The sequence below is a fragment of the Mya arenaria genome, chromosome 1 (assembly GCF_026914265.1).
Source record: "Mya arenaria isolate MELC-2E11 chromosome 1, ASM2691426v1".
Taxonomy (NCBI): Eukaryota; Metazoa; Mollusca; class Bivalvia; order Myida; family Myidae; genus Mya; species Mya arenaria.
Window position 1 is genome coordinate 37,165,881 of NC_069122.1, and position 21,195 is coordinate 37,187,075.

Below are 21,195 nucleotides of genomic sequence, written 5' to 3' on the forward strand. Positions count from 1 at the left end.
TTGTTTTAATTAGTCCCGAGGATGCGTATGATTTTGGCATTTTTTGAAATCATAAACTAAAAAGCATTTTGTAATTTTATCAACGCACGTATCTTATGCTCAGTTTGTAATTTATAGTTAAGGGTATCGATATAATCTTGTTCGTAAATAAGAAGATTGGTGGGTTTTTTTAGATTGCAATTCCGTTTGGCACTTGAGATTTTCCATTTGATCCTGTGAGACATTTCGGAAATTTCACTGGAACAATTTACAAATGTTTTGCATTGACATAATGTTGGGTACAGTTGGGACCTACATTAGTCCGAAAAGTACATGGATTTTAATAGTTAATTTAAATGGTAGCCATGTATGATACACATTCGAAGCCATAATATGTAACATTTCACGTTAAATCAGCGATAACTATTCGGATGTGCAATGATATTTTAAACAATCGTACGTCTTTTAAACGCCTTTCATGGGTTAACGTAACGACCATTAACCTTACGGTTTGATTATACGGCGTTGAACTATCAACAGGCAGTTGTACAACCTCAGACAGCGTTAAACTATCAACAGGCAGTTGTACAACATCAGACAGCGTTGAACTATCAACAGGCAGTTGTACAACATCAGACAGCGTTGAACTATCAACAGCCAGTTATATAACATCAGACAGCGTTGAACTATCAATAGGCAGTTGAACAAAATCAGACAGCGTAGAATTATCAACAGGCAGTTGTACAACATAAGACAATGTTAAGCTATCAACAGACTGTCGCAGAACATCAGACAGCGTTGACCTATCAACAGGCAGTTGTACAACATAAGACAGCGTTAAGCTATCAACAGACAGTCGTAGAACATAAGACAGCGTTGAGCTATCAACAGGCATTTGTACAACATAAGACGGCGTTGAGCTATCAACAGGCAGTTGTACAACCTGAGACAGCGTTGAACTATCAACAGGCAGTTGTACAACATAAGACAGCGTTGACCTATAAACAGGCAGTTGTACAACATTAGACAGCGTTGAGCTATCAACAGGCAGTTGTACAACATAAGACAGCGTTGAGCTATCAACAGGCAGTTGTACAACATAAGACAGCGTTGAGCTATCAGCTGACAGTTGTACAACATTAGACAGCGTTGAACTATCAACAGGCAGTTCTAGAACATAAGACAGCGTTGAACTATCAACAGGCAGTTGTACAACATTAGACAGCGTTGAGCTATCAACAAGCAGTTGTACAACATAAGACAGCGTTGAGCTATCAACAGGCAGTTGTACAACATAAGACAGCGTTGAGCTATCAACAGGCAGTTGTACAACATAAGACAGCGTTGTGCTATCAGCTGGCAGTTGTACAACATTAGACAGCGTTGAACTATCAACAGGCAGTTCTACAACATAAGACAGCGTTGAACTATCAACAGGCAGTTCTACAACATAAGACAGCGTTGAACTATCAACAGGCAGTTCTACAACATCAGACAGCGTTGAGCTATCAACTGGCAGTTGTGCAACACCAGACAACGTTGAACTCTCAACAGATATTTATACAACATAAGAGAGCGTTGAACTCTCAACAGACATTTATATAACATTAGACATCATTTAGCTATCAACAAGCAGTTGTCCAAAACATCTGTTTATGTCAACGCTACTACTTACCTTCCAATTAATTTTGCAGGACTCTGATGTTGTAGTTTGTTAACATTCGTGCGATAAATAAAGCATCGTACGTTTTATGTGACAGGGCAAATACATGTTTAATCTGTCTCGTGGTTGAAGAAGTGATATTAAAAATTTCGTAACTATAGGACATTGGCCAACTAATGCTCAAATCCAGTTCATGAGAGCGCTCTTCCTTGAAATAGCCGCAAAACAAAAACATGACTAAAGCCAATATACAGTGTTCTTGACGACCTTGATATGTTACGCTGACTTGTTTCCGCTATATTAACACGCTATTAAAGGAAAATAGAGCTGTATACTGTATGTATAGAACTACGAGAAGAACTGGGACAAAAGTAGTATAATTTGTATCTAACCCACAGTACATTGACAAATAGAAAATAAATATTAGAGTAAAGTAGTACTCTGCTTTGCAAAAAGTTTAACATTTATTCATATAAAGCTGCACAAGCTTGTCTGATGGCCAATTGCTCAGAGGTTTCTTATCGAATCTAGAATAATACTACAAAAGCTAACATTTAACAATTGGTATAATCCTTATCAATCATATAAACTCGGTTTAGGAATGTTAAGCAACCGGCAACGTTAATTTGAGGTGCAAACTCGATACTTACTGAACATCATTTGGTGCTGCGTGGCAAAACGACAGCGTGGTGGCAGCAAGACATAGCCAAACTGTTTTTATTGTTTGTAACCATTCCAATTATTTAAGAACTGGAGTAATACAAGACGACAGCGTGACTACCAATTGGCCCAACCTGGCACCCGGATTAAATTATCAAATCGTGGGAGTCAAAAAGGGACACAGCGGCACGGCCAAATCGTGACACTATGACCTTGGCATTAGGGATGTAAAATTGCTATTTATAAATTTAATGAAAAGTATTATAGTTTTAGAAGCCTGTTTTTTTCGAAATTTTCCAAAACATTTATTTCAATAAATCAGCAGTCGACCAAATTGAGTTCAATTAGTCGAAGCAGTTGATATATACTGTGTAAGGGGGTATTTGATACATCATTATATAGACTGTAAAAAAGTGGTAATGGATGTGGTGGTGATGGTGGTGATTTTGGTGGTGGTAATGGTGGTCGTATTAGTAGTGGTGGTGGTGGTGGTGGTTGTAGTGGTAGTGGTGGTGGTGGTGGTGGTGGTAGCAGTAGTAGTAGTAGTAGTAGTAGTAGTAGTTGTAGTTGTAGTAGTAGTAGTAGTAGTAGTAGTAGTGGTGGTGGTGGTGGTGGTGGTGGTGGTGGTGGGTGGTGGTGGTGGTAGTGGTAGTGGTAGTGGTAGTGGTAGTAGTAGTAGTAGAAAAAATAAAAAATAAAAAAATAAAGTTCAGTCTTCCTAATGATGCTGCTAATCCTTGAAGATTCAACTCCCAAAACAATAAACGATCTGTATTTAGCGGAAACAATTATCATCGTCGAGATATTACACGTCCAATATAACCTCGTTAGCAAAGACACCTACTGTACTTTAATATCCGGTTGCCTTGTTACCTTGTTCCTTTCTGTAATGGATCTTATTGGTCGACATATTTATGCTGACCCCGATAAAACGTTAGTGACAGAAACAATATATGTAACACTAAGTGTCTTTATCAAAGCACCTAATGGGCAGTGATTTCTAATGAAGAATTGATTAATGGGGATGGTGCATCGCTTTTTTTAGGGTTCAATCGAATTACTATTGGGCGGTAGCTCCAGTAAGCGATGGATTCTTTTTAGGTCGTTTGATATAACTCACGGACATAATGTAACCCTTGTTAAAGCTATCTTATTTTTCACGTGCGCCAGTGTGTAGCGCTTTTTCACCGACTTCTAATTGAGGCCCTCTCCCGGAAGATGTTTACTTATTTTGGTGCAGAGGCTTGGGATCGAATCTGCGACAACCGGGTTGATATTCAAGTGTCTTACCGCCAGTCAACTGATTCAGAATAACTTTGATATGATGTCAACAGCTCATTTCAAATAATGAGCTTGTAGAATTGCTCTCACACTTATATTACACAGATGCACAACCACATACTGGAAGAGACCAAGACACTTATTTATTTAATCAAACCATTTCACTGCATGAGTAAAATATCACCAACGGCAGACATAACAAAGTGCGGTCTTTGATAAGGGTATAATTATGTTCCAAGTTTATAAGGACGAGTACCTAATATCTTTCGCTACGATGTTGGCACTTCCAGCCATATACGATTTTTATGTCAGTATGCCTAGCAACTTTATTTTAACGGCTGAATTTCTCAAGACGGCGTTTGTGAGTTTTATAGATGCAAACCTCTTAAAGTGCATGACAAAACGAAAAAAATATACCGTATTTGGCGACCTCATCTCATTGCTGGCGTCTAGTTAATGTATTTAAATCTCTTCGACATCGTTAAAGTAACCTTTTTTGCATAAAAAAAAAAGATTTAAACAGTCAAACATCTTGGTGACAAAGTGTTTCTTAGAAATTTAGAGGCAATAAAAACACACTAAATTAAACTTCAAAATTGGTCTATAGAGGCAATTGAATAATGGTTTTGACCGGACGAATATCACTGTGTATGGATGTTGACAAGACTGCAAATTAGGTCAAATGCATTTCGCTTTCCTTCACAACAATATTACTATAAGTATGTACAAATACAAACATAACTAATGTCCACTTAATTTATAATTACTCACACGATATTCCAATCTGATCAAATTTTTCGACCCTTACCGTACTCGTAATTCACAATTGGTTTTAATAATTTTTTTTGTAACGTCGTTTCATGAGAAACATGCTTTCATGATTTGCAATATGCTTTTTCGATTCTTTTTGGTGGTAAATTTGGTCATTCTATACACATTTAAAGTTACATCTGAAACATATATGTATAAATACCAGAACAATATACATTTGTGTTATTGTGTTGACTTAAATTGTTAGCCTTATGATTGTTAATAAAATGTACAATGCACATGTAACATCTCTGCCTGACATATCGTAAATTGATTCAAAATGAAATTTAATCATTGCTTGAGTTTACCTGATCGGAAAAGTGATTGCACAACACGGTCGTTGATAAGGGTCCGATTGTGTCGATAACGAATAATGTTTACTGGTGTTGTTAATGAAAGCATTTTTGCATGATGTTATTATCTCTGTATACGTTTTCCTTAAAGGACCTGCCGAACACATTGTTTTCGCAAAAGCCATCTGTTTCCGTTGCACTTTGCGCTGACTTGAACGTATAGTGATCTTGACATATTTTGTTTATTTGGAATATAACATGCTAAACCGGATCAATTCTGTTCCTTTTTAAAAAAAAATGTTTAGGCTAAAATCATTTGACATCAATGTTTTATTGCAAATACATATATATTTCGGATAGCGAATGCTTAGTTTAATGGATACACATGTGACATGATGATATTATTCACACTTTTTTAGAGAACATCTTTTACTGTACGTGTTATTATTTCGATATGCAAGCAATTTATCAATGTTTTACCCTTTAAAGGCAAACAACTATGTTGTTACTTATAAACACCATGAGAAGTGAACTTGTTGTGTCAATATTACGGACATTAATCTATATTCTAGGCATTTCAATTTTGGCATCATCTAAGTTTCTTTTGTAAAACTTTCAAGAAAACAATATGTTGTAGTTAAAGTTTGTTGCTGTTTTCTACTTGTCTGTTGGGTTTGGTCGTTACACTGTTTAGCCGACTACTGTTCAAGTCAGTTAAATCAATAAGCTAAATGACATTGTCTTACACTCTCACAAACATTTAAAATAATAAAATGTTGATTCACAAATGTTAAACAGCTTAGTCCATTAGATGAAAGACACTTACAACCTTTCTCTACGGCCCAATATGTCCGCACTTGAGGTAAAATGGTTAAAACTTAATTGCCTGAACCATCATGCTACTTGTTTAAAACTACTGAAGTAGTGCTCAGGTGAAGAATGACATATATTTAGGTCATGAAACATTTTTTTGAGATTGTTATTGTAGTCATCTCACAAACCCCTGCTGTACTTCATCACATCATGGATGTTTGAACAAGCAACCTTCCAGGCAATTTCTCATTTGACAGATTAAGATCGGATCCGTCGACTCTGGTAAATAAGGCATATTTCCTGCAGTTGATTAGGAGGGATATGTCCGCCACTCGGTATGCGATGTGACAGCTTTCGTAAAGCAATGCGTCAAAACAAATAAGATTGTTTAAAGCCCAGGGGTTCTAATTAAAGAAAACCCTAGATTGCTTTCCCAAGCAGAGGGTCAAATAAAGCCCTGTTAACTAGTGAAAACAAGGATTTTAAGATATCTATATGGTGGACGAAATCGGGACAGTTAACAAAGCCTAACAGTTCCAAATGCTATATAATTTAGGTTTCAAGGCCTCATTTTAGTAATTAATACCAAACAATACAAATTCATATGCCCTGCCCTTGACGAAGACAAGGGCAATATGTAAATTCTGTCTACTGATAATGAGCAGTCGTGTTCAGTCGTGATGACTCAAAGTAATGTCTATAGACATAAAAATTAAAATGGTCGAACACATTGTATATAATAAGAATAGCATAGATAAACATACATTGCATTCAATTACACACTTTTAAAATTAAATGGTTTATATTGCATGCAACGAATTGACAGTGACATCCATTTGTATTAACTTAGTATTGGTAAAAATAATTATAAACGGTACTAATAAGTGCATTGACTAGGTGTGTATATGATTATAAAAAATAATGGTACATGAAAAGATGTCGACTTCATCAAAACATAGCATGTGCTTCTGCATGGATCTGTTCTCGTTAATTGAAGCAAGTATGAATCTTCATTGTATTATGTAAATATCTTTCCTTAAATGCTCATCGAAAACATCCAGTTGATATGAACTAATGTCGAAAGTGCATAAGGTTTAATTATGCAGTCCCCCATGAATGAACTGTTTTTGTTGGTTTTTTTGTTCTCAAGATTGTACCAAAATGAACAAATTTTGTAGCATTATCTGAAAATATGAAGTACTGTACTTGTTATAGTTTTTGAAATTCAAGTTTGTATAAACGTTTGAAGTTCTTTGATGAAATAACAGGAGCAAGAAAAAATGGCCCTCATGACAGTTAGGTGAATGGTCTGTATTTTAAAAATGGAAAAAAATGAAGGCTTATTCTGAAAACACGTACGAAAAGGTTTGCTATTTTGATTTCCAGTCACTCGTATTTTTCGCAGCTAATGCCATTCAAAACCATTTTGTTTTATCTAATTTTTTAGACTTTCAGACTACATGCTAATTATATGACATATCCTTCATTATTCCACCAAATCATGTTCTTAAATCCATTCGAAATCATTAACAAATGACAAAACATATGTATTATACAGGATAATACATGATTGACCATGGCTTTTGGTTGATAATTGCCCCTGTAAAAGGAATAATTGCCCGAGGGCTTAAGGCCTCGGGCAATCATTTTCAACCATGTATACCATGAATTATTCTATAAGTAAAACACTTACAATATCACAATAGCAAATTACATGAACAAAACAGAACCTGTCAATGGGCATATTCCTCTCAACCACAAACATATGCAAATGCTGGGTGTATGCAGAGGAGATAATATAAATATGAAAAATAAAACGAAGTATTTAAAACTTCTTAGCGCCTTATTTTTCTGCACTTATCGTGAGATACCTTTATGTCATGGATTATCCAAAGACCAGAAACATTGAAACATTAGGTCTTTAAAAACCATACGTGCACGTGTGTGGGAAATAAAGGAATGATTTGGCTGAACGAAAATATGTTAAACATCATATGAATGGTGAACAATTGTATCAACACGTAAACTTCTAAACCTGTGCTTTCAATGGGACTAACGGTTGCATGGTGAACATACACGTTTTGAAATAGGTACCCACTGATCAACAGAACATAACAGAAGTCTGTTTTGACTTCATGTGCAAGTAGGCATCACATCATACAAATATATTACAAAAAATATATTCAAGCATATTATCATCGTAACAAGGTAGTCACTAATTAGTGTAATTAAGAGTTAATTGTATTTACACGAATGGCCAATAGCGCTCCCTGCTTGGTACCCCTTGCTGGGGATCACGCGATTCTGGCGGGCTTATCAGCGCTCTTGTCCGGCGTGGGCATTCTTCGCGCGCCAAGCAGCTGAGCAACTTGAATTTCCCTCCCTCCCGTCCCTGCGGATGTCTATTTGGCTTATTGTCCTCAGAGCGGTAAGAGGGTCTGAGAGGCTTTCTTTTCATATGCTATTCAAGTACCTGTTTGTGGACTTAAGATAATTGGTATAGTACAGCTAGCTATACATTGCGCATGCCTTTTATATTCATCCTAATGTCATTTGCACGTTTTGCATTTGTGTTAAATATGTCATGTTTTGTATGTGCGCGCTTTTTACATGTTTTGAATACTTGTTTAATGTTACTTTTAATTATGCGCGCTTTATATATATTTGTAGTGGAGCTGTTAGTTAGTTTGTCTGAATAAAGCTCTCTTTCCCCCTTATCTTTGTTGGTCATTCGTTTAATAACAATTCAAGTAAATCTAAGGATTATGTTCATCTATATCATCAGTTTTGTGAATTATAATAGTGGATTTAAAACGCTGTATAGCTAGCTAATGATATTTATTATTGAAATGCAGTTGATTAATAGTTATAACAATAATTATACGATTAAAACTTAACGGAACTCGCTCATATTTGGCACCAAAAGTTGTTTCACCTGTAATGCATCTGGAAGCACTTATGCTATAATTATTTTGTTCTTTAATATTCTTGTTTAAATAATTTGCAAACCGATGCCGGTATAGTCAATGAAAAATCATTAAAAAATACAACACAACTACAAAATATTCAAGTAAGTTATCATCGTGTCAAGATAGTCAATATTGTTAACAATTCAAGTTTAGGAATATGGAGAATGTTCATCTACAGCGATTTTGTTAAACATATTTATATACGAACATATAAAGCTGTATGGCTAATAAATAAGATTTAATATAAAAATGGGGTCGGTTAATTGTTATAACAATGAGTATACGATTAAAACCTACGAATGTCATCGATTATAAAGTTTGTTCTACTCTGCCTGTTATAAGATTTTACATAGGTTAACAACAGTTTTTTTTTCATTACTTTAACACGTTGAATACATTTAACTGTATAACAATTTTACCTTTTAGAATAGTTTTGATTTTTTTTCTTAACACCCTAATTCCACAAGTAAATAACCTGATAACATGGCAACCGCAAACGTTCCGGTAGCAAGTAGTTTTGGGAGACGGTTGGGAAACGTATGGTAGCCAAATACATTTAACATGATTATTGTAGTCCCTCCCAACTATAACAGGAACATGGACACGATAACAAATTTGAATCAAATGCATATGTGGTTAACACTAAGTGAATAAAACTGATTTCGGAATTTTATGCAATGTGAAATATATTGATATGTTGCATAGGCCTAAAATAGTTAAATCCTCAGACATTTATTAATATTCAGTTCACGACATATTTTCACGTTAAATTTGTTATTTCAGTTATACATTGATTAAGTGCATGTTCGTAACTCGAAATATATTTTCTGCTACGACATGAAAAGGCGACTTCCAATTGCTCAAATTAATTGTGTAATATATTTATAAAAACAGATGACAATATTATTTCGCTTTTATCGTTGTTTAATTCAACTTTTATTCGATCTGCCACAACCAATCGCTTCGAGAAATACAAAGTTAATTTGGAATATAAAATAATAACAATAAAAATAAATTTCATAAACCAAATGGCATTATTATTTCGCTTTTATCGCTGTTTAATTCAAATTTAATTCGATCTTCCATAACCAATCGCCTCGAGCAGTTAATAAATTTCCCCCGATAGTATAAGATGCCGGTTCAACATCTGTGAACACTCATATCAAGGTACATCCTTTCAGACGTCTGCAAATATTTCTAGTTTCATTGTTTCCAATAATTCCAGAGGGTACATATGCCAATGCGTACAACAGAATAAATGCACTTTACACACTTATAAATCTGAAATTATTTTAGCAGTTTTTAACACACTTATCTTACGATCGTTTATGTACTGTGAAATCATTTATATTCCTTGCCATGAAATTTCGTGGTTTGCCGAAAAATTACAATTTCGTGGGTACTTGATTTCGTGGTTTTTCATTTTTGAAAAAAAATATAATCGAAATTGCGATCGTCCTAGATCGACTGCATTCCAGGCGCTGGCCCGTGATTTCCGTTGTCTACGTCACTCGGTTTATGACACTCGCTTAAGTGGTACGACATGCCAATTAGTGCATATATCCATGTCAATTATCGATTTAATTGGAAATTAAGGTTATAAAAGAAGATGTACATGTACCCTGATCCTTACTACAGATAGACGAAGCCATTGAATGCCAAGTAAAAAAATTGCAAACTGTGATAACACCGAGAAGGTCCGTTTATTTGAGTAAACAATCCCTAAAGATAGGTGATGTTTTCAAATTCAATTACTTTTGAATATCATCTCATTTCAATATTTATTCAACGTTTTTGTTTAATAAGTATATTAAACGCTTTGATTTGTACATTGTCACATTGAGTGCTCAGTAACCTCTAATGTAATCAATTAATTATTTAATTAAAGAAAAAAAATAGAAAACCGACACTCATCACTCACATCTTGTAAACCTGGAGATTTTCATGAACAGCACATGTTATGATTTGGTTTATTATTTGTTAAAGGTTGATATAACATATTAACAAAACAATGATAGTAAGATATACAGTTAGACGGATATTTACGATCTATACTGCGGCCTCTGTAACAAATAAACTTGAATATGTACATAACATGGCAATGAAAAAGGGAATAAAGGGTCAATATTTCGTGGGATCTTTAATTCGTGGATCATCCAACCCACGAAACCCACGGACATTATTGCCCCACGAACTTTAATGATTTGACAGTATCACATTTTGCAAAGGTAATTCAGTTTATTAACAAGAAACGATTTCAGTTGCAATACATTTTTATTGACACTCGCATGTCATCAACAATAAAATAGACATGCTGTTCTTAAACCAGAAACGATGCATGATAGATCAAGTAATATAAATATATATCTTAAATATCAAAAACAATAGTAAAGTGCGTGTCACGTACGTCGTTCAACAAGCTTACACAAGATCTCCGATAGGACACATGGCAAACTCGTGAGTCAGTCGCGAGAAAAATTTGCAGTATACCCTTATCGAAGCGTTTTTCAACATGTTTTAACAGCCACTAGTCCATTTCTGAGATATGTCGTAATATGCTATACGACTGTCTTATGGTGGACATACGAATGATAACAAATATCTACGCTATTTGTTATATTGCCCTACGTTAAGTTCACGACAGCTTTTCGAATGTCGTATGACATGTTCCACAATCGTACGTCCTGTATCCGACTTGTGTAGCTTTATTTTACATCTGTTAATCTTTCTGTTGGACTTCGACAACGTTGCTCTTGCGTTAATCAGCAGTCCTTCGTTGGCATTCATGCGAAAAATACATCGAATATTTTATGTGATAGTGCCCTAAGCATATACATGCTTACTGTACTCTATTTCCGTGCGTTGTTGTTAGACCTATACGATCTTGTAACGAAGTAATCATTTCACTTGTTTAATCTGTCAAGTGATTGACGGAAGTAACTGTTAATACTAAGTTCATAAAGGACATTGGCAAAAAAAAATGCTTTTATCCTGTTCATTGAATTGTTCTTCCATAAAAAAGTGACAGAACACAAAACATAGTTCAAAATAAACAGAGTTCCTCCGGATAAGTTTGATTGGTTTCGCTGATTTGATCCCGCTATATAGGAACGTTACCGAAGAAAACTGGAGCTGTATTTCAATAGAAACTAGGAAACCTGAGAAAAAAAGTTGACTAAAACAAATCGACTCTATCGGCTCTAGTATTTCATATAAAACAGTTATCGTAAATCAGTTGATGACTAGCGATATCTGTTAAGAGCGTCGAACATCGGAAGGTACTGACTGTATCTACTGATGTCCAGTTCGAAAATTGCGATGGATTTAAAAATTCAAAATTGATAAACGATTACATCGCACTTTTCCATTTGGCATGTTATCGATGTTATGCCGCTTTGTAGGAGGTAGTATTCCTTTTTATTCTTAGACTTTCCCTTAGATAAGATGATTATACTCAGGTTATTGAACAGCTATTTAACAATCCAATTCTAACACACAGGCTAATATATACCTTTAAGACAATTATAATGTTATTTTTATAAAGGAAGTTAGAAAGAGTTTGTCTTATTCAGAAACATATTACATCTTTGAAAATTAATGACAACATATTAAAAAAATATAAGCTTGTATTAACGGTTTTTATTATGACTATCTGCGTGAAAGGGCCAAAATAATTTTATATTATTTCTGTACACACATCGTATGTGTTACGATCACCAAAGATAAACATAATAATGAATTAATATTTAAACGTTTCTATTGTGCATCTATTTAGACATTGTACTTTGTGTGACAGCTGGATTTGTCCATATTTAAATCTCTGAATCATGTTCTGTTTCTATTACAGGGTGCTCTTGTTGAATGACGGTATGGAAATTATTGATGTAACTGTAACTATTGGATATTAATTAGGTCACATGCAATTCTCACTTCTTTTGCTTGATATAAAAGCGTTTATTACATTATTACGGCTTCTGAATATGATATTACCGGTCCCGTAATGGAAATCAGATTGATTTAATGTGAGTATTACCATAACCGTGGTGCATCATTGATTTTAGTTAAGGAATGAGTCACTTCAAAGCGAGGCGTTGTATAAAACTTGTTTTTATCATCTGCTTAAGCTTATATTACAAGCATCGTATTATGCTTGTACTATTTGTGGACGCTAAGGTTAAATCAGTTGGTATTGTTTTGCCATAAATGAATAGAATGCCAATATGCCTAACAACCTTGTATTTGTGACTGATATGCTCGGGTTTGGACTGGTTTTGTGAATTAAATTTGCCAATTCACCGCCAGTGCATTGCAAATGGATATACATTGATCCCCTTCGGTCATGTTACTTCATCGTTCGTGTTTGGTTAATGTATTAAGGTATGTTTGACGTCGTTAAAGCAACATTGTTTACATTGTAATCTTGTTATTTGCCGACAAACATCATGGTGACAAAGTGTTTTATAAACATCTTGAGGCGATTCCGACACACTGAATTGTAGATGCAGTGAGTTTGATGACACACACCGTACTATTGATATTAAGAGGTTTTGTTTTAATCCAGTTAGCGCGTTAATGTATTGTTCTTATGTTCGATCAGGTGAGGGATGTTGGGGTCGAAAAAGCGTTTATATCCAGAAGTGTTAACAGTACGCAAACGGCGATGTCTTTTTATTTTACTCTTACAATTTCAATACGCGTGCATAATCTAAGTAATATATGTCAATATCAATTAACCAAAATCAATGGATCTGAAAAGTCACATACACTCGGCCAATTCATTTGTTAAACTCATTCTAATAGCCCTTTAACCATTTTAGTTATCGAGATTATAATTTTCCGAATGACCCGATCTATGTTTAGATATACCGATTGTGACAATAAATGTCAGGGCAGTTTGAAAACTACCATAGTCAGAATAAAATAAAAGTTCAAGCGTTCAAAAGATATAATGTAAAAGTATTATTGGCCATACGGATATCATTGAGTATAAACAAGGACGTGTCTGGTAATTGGGTAAAATGCATGTCTTATGCCTTTGTTATGGTATTAGAACTGTGTACAAATTTAAAAGAAATACGGAATATTATTATCGTTAAGTGAGTAACCAAGACAAAACAACGGTTGTCTATTAGACTCTCGCAGATTAAACTTTTGATGTTAATATAATAAATCTTCTTTCAGAGCTATTTACTTGCTCTTGAAAATAATAAGAAATATATGCTACGTTTTCGTGTAGATTGGCTAGTTTCTGGTATGTAGGACATTTGGTTAATACAAGGTACGAATGACCCATATTTTAATTTCGGATGACGTTGTACTAAAAAGATATACGACTAGCTAAGAATCGCATCAATAGCCGTAGATCTCTTAATGTTTAGCACGGGTAATAATAATAGTTCAATAGTTTCATACTGTAATTTAAAGCATAAACTGAAATTGTGCGCACATGCGCGTCAATATTGCCTGAAACAATACATCTTGTCTCCTGCGATACCCAATGCTATTGTGGCTACAATGTTAATATGCCTTCGCAAAGAAACCAATTGCATCGTTTCAAATAAATGATCAATGAGATTCCCCTTTACCACAGGTGCGTTAACGTAATGATGATATTGAAGCACTCTGTGCCTTGGCAGAAGTGACATGTTTAACGGGTGGCTGATTCCAATATACCCCACGTTTTCTTCTGTTTGATAGATTATTGGTCAATAAGCTGCCACTTCGAATGCCTCTAGTCCAGCCGGAAATTCTACATTCAATTTGTGTTCAGAAACAAAAATATCACAAATATTCTGGCGCTTTTAGACTAGGGAAATTGCGGCAACGTTAGTTTTGATATTTTAAAGTCAAAATAGTCAAACATAATTTAAATGACAGTATCCATCAAGTGTAAAACTATAGTAAACCCCTTTAATGAAAATCCTTGAGAGGAGCGTACACCTGTGAGAATAAGAACATAACAATGAACAAACCCTGTAGTAAAAACATTAAATATATAACACCTCTTTTGATGCAGGAAGTAAGAGCCTTAACGTTTATAATCAAGAGACACAAACTTTCTAACACCACGGACTGAATTTACGCTAGAGAAAATGTTTCATAACATTATATAATAACCGCCTTTGAACTGATAGGAAAACGCGATCTCTTGTGAACACAAGTTTACCGTTTGTTAAACTAGATAAAATGCACAAACCTCAAAGAAACGCAATTTAATAATATCAACATTAAGTCTTTTAACCTAATCGGAGCCTGTACTAACTGGAAAACAACGAAATAAGGGTATCGTTATTCCGAGCTACATGCGAGGTAGCCATTGGCATTATATCAAAAAATTCCTATTTATGAAAGAGTGAAGAGAGATATTATGCAAAAGACTTTTTAGTTATTGTACATACCATTGGTTTAATTAATAATGAAAAGTGATGTTTTCATATCCAATATCATATTAATAATAAACTTGTTTCATTTAAAGCGATATAGACCATGTTTTTGCTGGTTTCTTTTCCTCTGTTGTGTTAAGTGGTAATAAAGCTGTTTATCTGACTGATGTATTAGTCAGTCCAATCAGTACCTAAAGCTTAATTTCGTTGTCATACAAACATACACTGAAAATAGAAAGAAAAACAGCTTAGTTCATTAGCATTGGATGGTCAAATTACAATGCTAGAAAAAAAGCGCCAACCTTATAATCCAGAATGTATTTCATACTATAAAGCAGTCCCGTATTCAAAGGATGCACGTTACGGTACTTACTGTTTATGTACCAAACAATTAAATATGATGTGTTTCTACGTCCAGTGAAATTGTATATTACATTGTACTTATTGAACCAAAGATTGACATACTTCATTTATCGTTGTCATTATTTTAGCAATCATTTAGCTAGTTTTTGTGTTTAAACATATCTATGTATTACTGTGATTTCGACAATATTTTTCAATTTAAATGTTTTTGCGGATGAAAACGTTTTCCCTTCACATTTGAAAATTCATTGATCCTAATACCTCGGGAACTGCCCATTGGCTTCTCCTTGGTGCACTACATGTTTACATGAAACATATATAGGTATCCTTTGGAGGTGACGCTACATGCGACATGTCTAACGTCGATGGCGATGATAGACCGCTACTGCGCAATCGTGTACGCCATCAAGTCTCGCAACTGGCGCACCACGACAGCCTTAATGGTCGTCTGCATGATTGTCTGGCTAGGTATTGTCTTGAATCGTATTTTTATTACCTTACATACTTATAATGGCATGTAGCAGAAAGAAACAAATTCATTTTTTTATTTAATTAAACCTACAAATAAATTTATGTTAATATTTAAATGCACTAACACATCTTTGAATCCTTATGATAAATTGATTTTCTTAACTGGCATTGACTAGACACTTGCTACTTACTGTGCTTTAGAGAGCTGCTGGTGAATCCATACATCTAAACGCAATGTCTCGAGGACAAATGTCACGGTCACAATGATTTTGTTTGAACACAATGTTTGCTATAATTACTCTAAAATGACTTGTTAAATTTGTTGAGATTTGTTGTTTGTTTCTCATTAAATAGTTGGTCCTTGATATTTAATGAAGGCAAATGGCTAACGTTACGACTATTGGGATTTCAAAATGATATAGAGTCAAAGTTAAAGCTGCCGAGACAGGCCCCGTGGGTTAAATGAAATTTGTTTTGCTGAGAGGAACTGGTTAATTCAATGACACTCGAATTAAAATTATATTAAAACTGGAGATTTCTCTCTCCAAGTGCATGCATTCTAGTTGTCTTACGTATTCTTTAGCCCTAGAATCTCATTTATTGAAATCTATATAATGTTAAATGAATGTCATCCAAAGAATGTGATTGTCTTTTTTGAGTCTCGATACACTGAGAAACACTGTGTGAGTTTTAAAACATGTGTGAATTCTGAAGTAATATATTTCCTAAATACATTTGTATTAACAGTATCGATCATCATCTCACTGCCGTTCGCCATCTACTTCCGGACAACTGTCCAAATAGGAGGCCATATTTACTGCGAGGATATATGGCCGGAGCCGAAGCAGGTGTACGGCAAGGCGTCCATTACACTCGTGGTGCTCGCTACATACGTTGTGCCCCTAACGGTTATCATATACTGCTACGCTAAGATACTGCAAACGCTTTGGAGAAACAAGATGGCGCATGGGGTTAGTATTGTATTATTTTTCAATATGTTCTCTACATGTATCATGTATGATGCGCCATGATATTGAAAACATTGCCGAAAATTGAACAGAAACAAGTAAGTGTCCCTACAATTTTCTATGATGGTAAAAACACTTTGAAATACAAGATGGTTCATTGAGTACGTTTTTAATACGTTACATTTCTACTACTCCTGAAAACGATATTTGGAAGCACGAACGGCATAGTGTTTATAACACAGAGTATGAAAAGACAAGCTTGGTATACCTAAGGCTTAATCAAATTTAGGCTGTCCGTTGACCGTTATGTTAGATACAATAGTTGCGTAACCTTGCAAGGTCTCTGACATCAAATAACATCAAATTGAGTGTTATTAAGTATGATATTGAAATCTAAGTCATATATTGATGTCAAACTAAAGTGGACTACAAAATAGTTTCATTTATCACGTTTCAAGTATATTTTAGACAAGTAGCAGTCATCGTTTGTATGAAAACTCAAAATTTAAACAAGATTGCGTTTGGTTATCAGTACGGAAAAATAATAATGTAGTCAGAAAATGTGTCTTTTTGCTTATTGGATTAGCTTTAACTGATTTCATAATATAAAGCTCGAAGGCACTAGTATGGTCATTTACTTTTCGTAAAAATGTGATAAAGTGGTGCTCCAGGTAATATTACATTTCATAAGCAATAATATTTTTTTAAGGAAAGCATGGCAAGAAATGATGTATAAAACAAGCGACAAAGACATAACAGGAATTATTTATATAGACGCTTACTGACACACTATTTAGTTATTTTATGAGAATAATGATATTGTGTATTAAATAGTGTAGAAATATAAATATAATAACGGCTGAACTCATCGTAGATAAGGAGAATATCATAGATAAATATATTGTATTTTCAATTAGACACTTTTTACATAAATTGGTTTTATTATGCAAGCAGAGAAATGACATTGAAATGCCTTTATTTTAAGTTAATATTAGTATATATAAATATAAACAGTACTAATAAGTCCATTGACTGTGTAAGTGTCCAGTATAAAACCACATCATTCCTATTTCCAGACGCAGTCAAATGGGATCATGTCCAAAAAGACACAATTACAAGACAAGAGGCGAAAACGCGTCACCAAGCTGGTGGCGTCTGTCGTTATCGTGTTTGCTGTATCCTGGCTTCCTATCCATATTCTTAACATCTGGTTTAAGTACGACCCTCTTTTTCCGCGAACACCGACCATGTACGTCATGAAAATCGTTTCTCACACATTATCGTACTCTAACTCGTGCGTGAATCCGTTTGTATACGCCTTCCTTAGCGACGGGTTTCGTAAGGCTTTCCGCAAGACTTTCCCTTCCATTGCAAATCGATACCGGATTTGCGGCGGTCCAGTGGATGACTGCGTTACACAAGTGGGTTTAGTTGATAGGACTGAGCACAACTCAAAGTCTACAATGACAACCGTTTTAAACAATCACCAAGAGGAGAGAAAGCTGATGCAGACGGACTTATGAGGCATTTCACTACAATTAAATACGCCGAACGCCTCTGGATGACTGCCCATGAATTCCTATATATCTCACAGTTTTTTTACACGATTCAATATAACTGTTTTAGCCAGATGACGAATGGACATATATACTTACTTAAAAATCGAAGAGAGTTTGCTATACCAGGCAACCTAGCCTTCAATTCAAATACAATATGTTTAATACACTATAAAAGGTTGAAAACATAATTATTTATAATGGTTTACTTTAGTACTACTTAATCTCACGTTATTTTCTGACATCAGTAAAGGAAAAAAAACACATTTATTTGTTGATGTACATGATCGTTTGGTGAAAGTCATACTACAATTGTATTTGGACGATTTTTATTGGTCATTTTAATAATTGTTCGCTTAAGCATTGCCATAAATTTCCGAAAAATCGTATCAAAATCGCTTAATATAATTATAGCTTGCGTATGTTAACTTATACCATCATACCATTATGTGCGGTACTTTTGTATAAAGTCATCTGATAATTTGAAACAAATGTCGACTTCATAGAAAATAACATGTGCTTCTGCATGGATCTGTTCTTCTGAGAGTGTGTGAAATTATTGTGGTGTTACTATTTTTGCTTAAATGCGCATCGAAGACATCAAGTTTATATGACTTATTCTCGGAATTGCAGGTGGTTTAATTTTGCAGTCCCTAACGAATGAATTGTATATCAAAGCTTCATAATTCCCTGTCCTTTTGATTGTTATGATATACCTATACCAAAACGAAAGTATTTTTGTTGCTGCATTATCTTGACTTATGTTATAGTAGTTGTCATTGTTTTGGGAAATCATGTTTGTATGAGCATTTGCATATTGTCTTTCTTCGATAAAAAAATAAACAGTGAAATAGATGGCACCCGGTAGAAAAGTGTTAAAAGTCATGACAGTAAGGTAAATTTATATTAATATTTTATTACAAAAAGAATTAAGTTACATAAGTAGCAAATAAAACGCACATGAATCGATGAAAATGAACAACGGCTAAGATGCAGTTCACATCGCAGAAAACAATGTTCCAAGTGTGTACCACAAACCAAAACGTGCACACGCTTAATATTACTTTAAGGGCTTATATGCTTTACGTATAGCAGGATACACATATACAAGGAATATACATATTTTCATCAATATTCCCATCTTAAACTCATCTTAATACTTTCTCTGCACAAATTTTCTTTACGCACAATATCATTACAATTTCAAAACGTGATAATATTTGTGTATTTTCCCCAATATAACTTTTTCGGAAACGACTCGCAACACATCGAGGAAATTGTGAACAAGCTTTGTCCCAATGAGACGTTTATAACTGCAACATCAGACCTCAAAATGAAGTGTCAACAAGACAAATGTGGCCAGTTCCTTTTATGAGGACTTATCAAAAAACAATTTCAAATGTCTTGCTATGTTTGTGAAATTAATATCTTCTGTTATATGTAGTCTTTGTTTTGAAAGTCAATATTATTATGTTAATGCGTTGTGTATGATTCCATTGAAAATAGTTGTTATATATGTGAGATTATATAAGATTGCTTAAATGTTAGCGGCATTATATTGGAATGACGTCCTAATGATCCCCATTTTGCGACGGAAACTAAACAATGTTTAAAAATGAATGACATTCATGTCATATAATTTCTTCATATGACAATTATTAACAATAAATTATGTTTCTTTTTCAAATGTTGCCTATGATTCATTAACAAGCACTGATCGTGATTTATACTAGGAAGACTGACAATAACACCCCCGATATAGGTTCTCTTTTTTTCTTTCTTTTTTCTCTGCAAGGACACGTCCAATAGTCCTAGTTAAATCGTAAACCCTTTTTTATTGTTGTTTTATTTTTAAACAATAAACTAATTATGGATTATTTTATATTATTTTATATAAGTCCTTTCATGCACAAACTATTACAATCGCTTATCACTTCGCATGCATGCATTAAACAATCGTGTACAAATTACTACATGTTGTTTTGTGTACATGGAATTTGACAACATGGTGGAATAGAGTAGTATTTGTTTTATTCAAACAATATCATGTTTATTGCCATAAATGCTTTAACTATAACTTGTTACTGTCGTTTAAACCTTATTGAATTATAATAAAGTTATTAATCCATATTTCTTGTGTCTGCAGACAATTTTTAAAGAAGTAGCTATACACAGGTTGATAAACTTATCAATAAATGTCCGATAAAGCTGATGATCTATATTGTACACCGCATACTTCACTGCAACTTGGCAATAACCGTTAAAAGAGCTATGAATATGTCATAGTCACCATTATGCGGTAAGAACAGATTGAATGTCTTGAAGCACCGGGAAAAGCTCTACGACGCATCACAAATGACCATTTATCTTGGCAATAATCGTCTTAGAGAGCCATTACAATATTAAAGCCATCGGTAAAACAGGAACGTTTTCTTAACATACGAGAAATGTCCATTCATTGCATTTAGACTTGAAAAAAACGGCCAGTAAATATAGTTACCATGTATCGGTAACTATTTCGTATATTGAGACATGGTATTGTCGGTTTTACTTTTAGTGTTGTTCAGATTTGTTCTGTTCAAGTATACTTTTGATAAATATTTTACAGGTAAACTAGAGCGTTTATTACATCAATCAAGTGGCAATTCAGTGACAAAAGCATTATGTAGCATCATTTTCTGAGCATTTCTAAGCATAGGCATTAAGTGAATCGTTGTAGTGATTTCTTAAACTGAAATACTCTAAAGCAAGGGTACGTAAATTGGGGACGCTAGGCTAAGGTCAGTGGACAACGGACAATTACACTCTTGCGTTTTCATGTGATTCGTGTTGAGGTTATCTAGAATGTGTATTGCTATACTAGTTACTTAGGTATTAATCCAAACCACATTTAAAACTTAAACAAGTCTGTAAGATCTCATCACAAATAATTGCCCAGACAAATCAGTGAATGATGGGTGATGGGCTACGTTAACGAAACAATTAT

At 34.3% G+C, this 21,195-nt stretch overlaps 1 protein-coding gene across 1 annotated transcript; it reads left to right on the forward strand.

Moving 5' to 3' along the window:
• Nucleotides 1-15,579: 15,579 nt before the first annotated feature.
• On the forward strand, nt 15,580-20,086 carry LOC128226867 (galanin receptor type 1-like). The gene is made up of 3 exons (XM_052936958.1): nt 15,580-15,682; nt 16,433-16,656; nt 17,730-20,086. Exons 1-3 carry the CDS (start codon nt 15,580-15,582, stop codon nt 18,174-18,176), a joined length of 774 nt encoding a protein of 257 aa, XP_052792918.1. The 3' UTR covers nt 18,177-20,086.
• The last annotated feature ends 1,109 nt before the right edge of the window (nt 20,087-21,195 follow it).

What these genes read in the sequence shown, in the direction of transcription:
- LOC128226867 (XM_052936958.1), top strand. Translation starts at nt 15,580, where the DNA reads ATGGCGATGATAGACCGCTACTGCGCAATCGTGTACGCCATCAAGTCT. An exon ending in CTGCATGATTGTCTGGCTAG is followed by an intron (nt 15,683 to 16,432) that starts GTATTGTCTTGA and finishes TTGTATTAACAG; the next exon opens with TATCGATCATCATCTCACTG. An exon ending in GAAACAAGATGGCGCATGGG is followed by an intron (nt 16,657 to 17,729) that starts GTTAGTATTGTA and finishes TCCTATTTCCAG; the next exon opens with ACGCAGTCAAATGGGATCAT.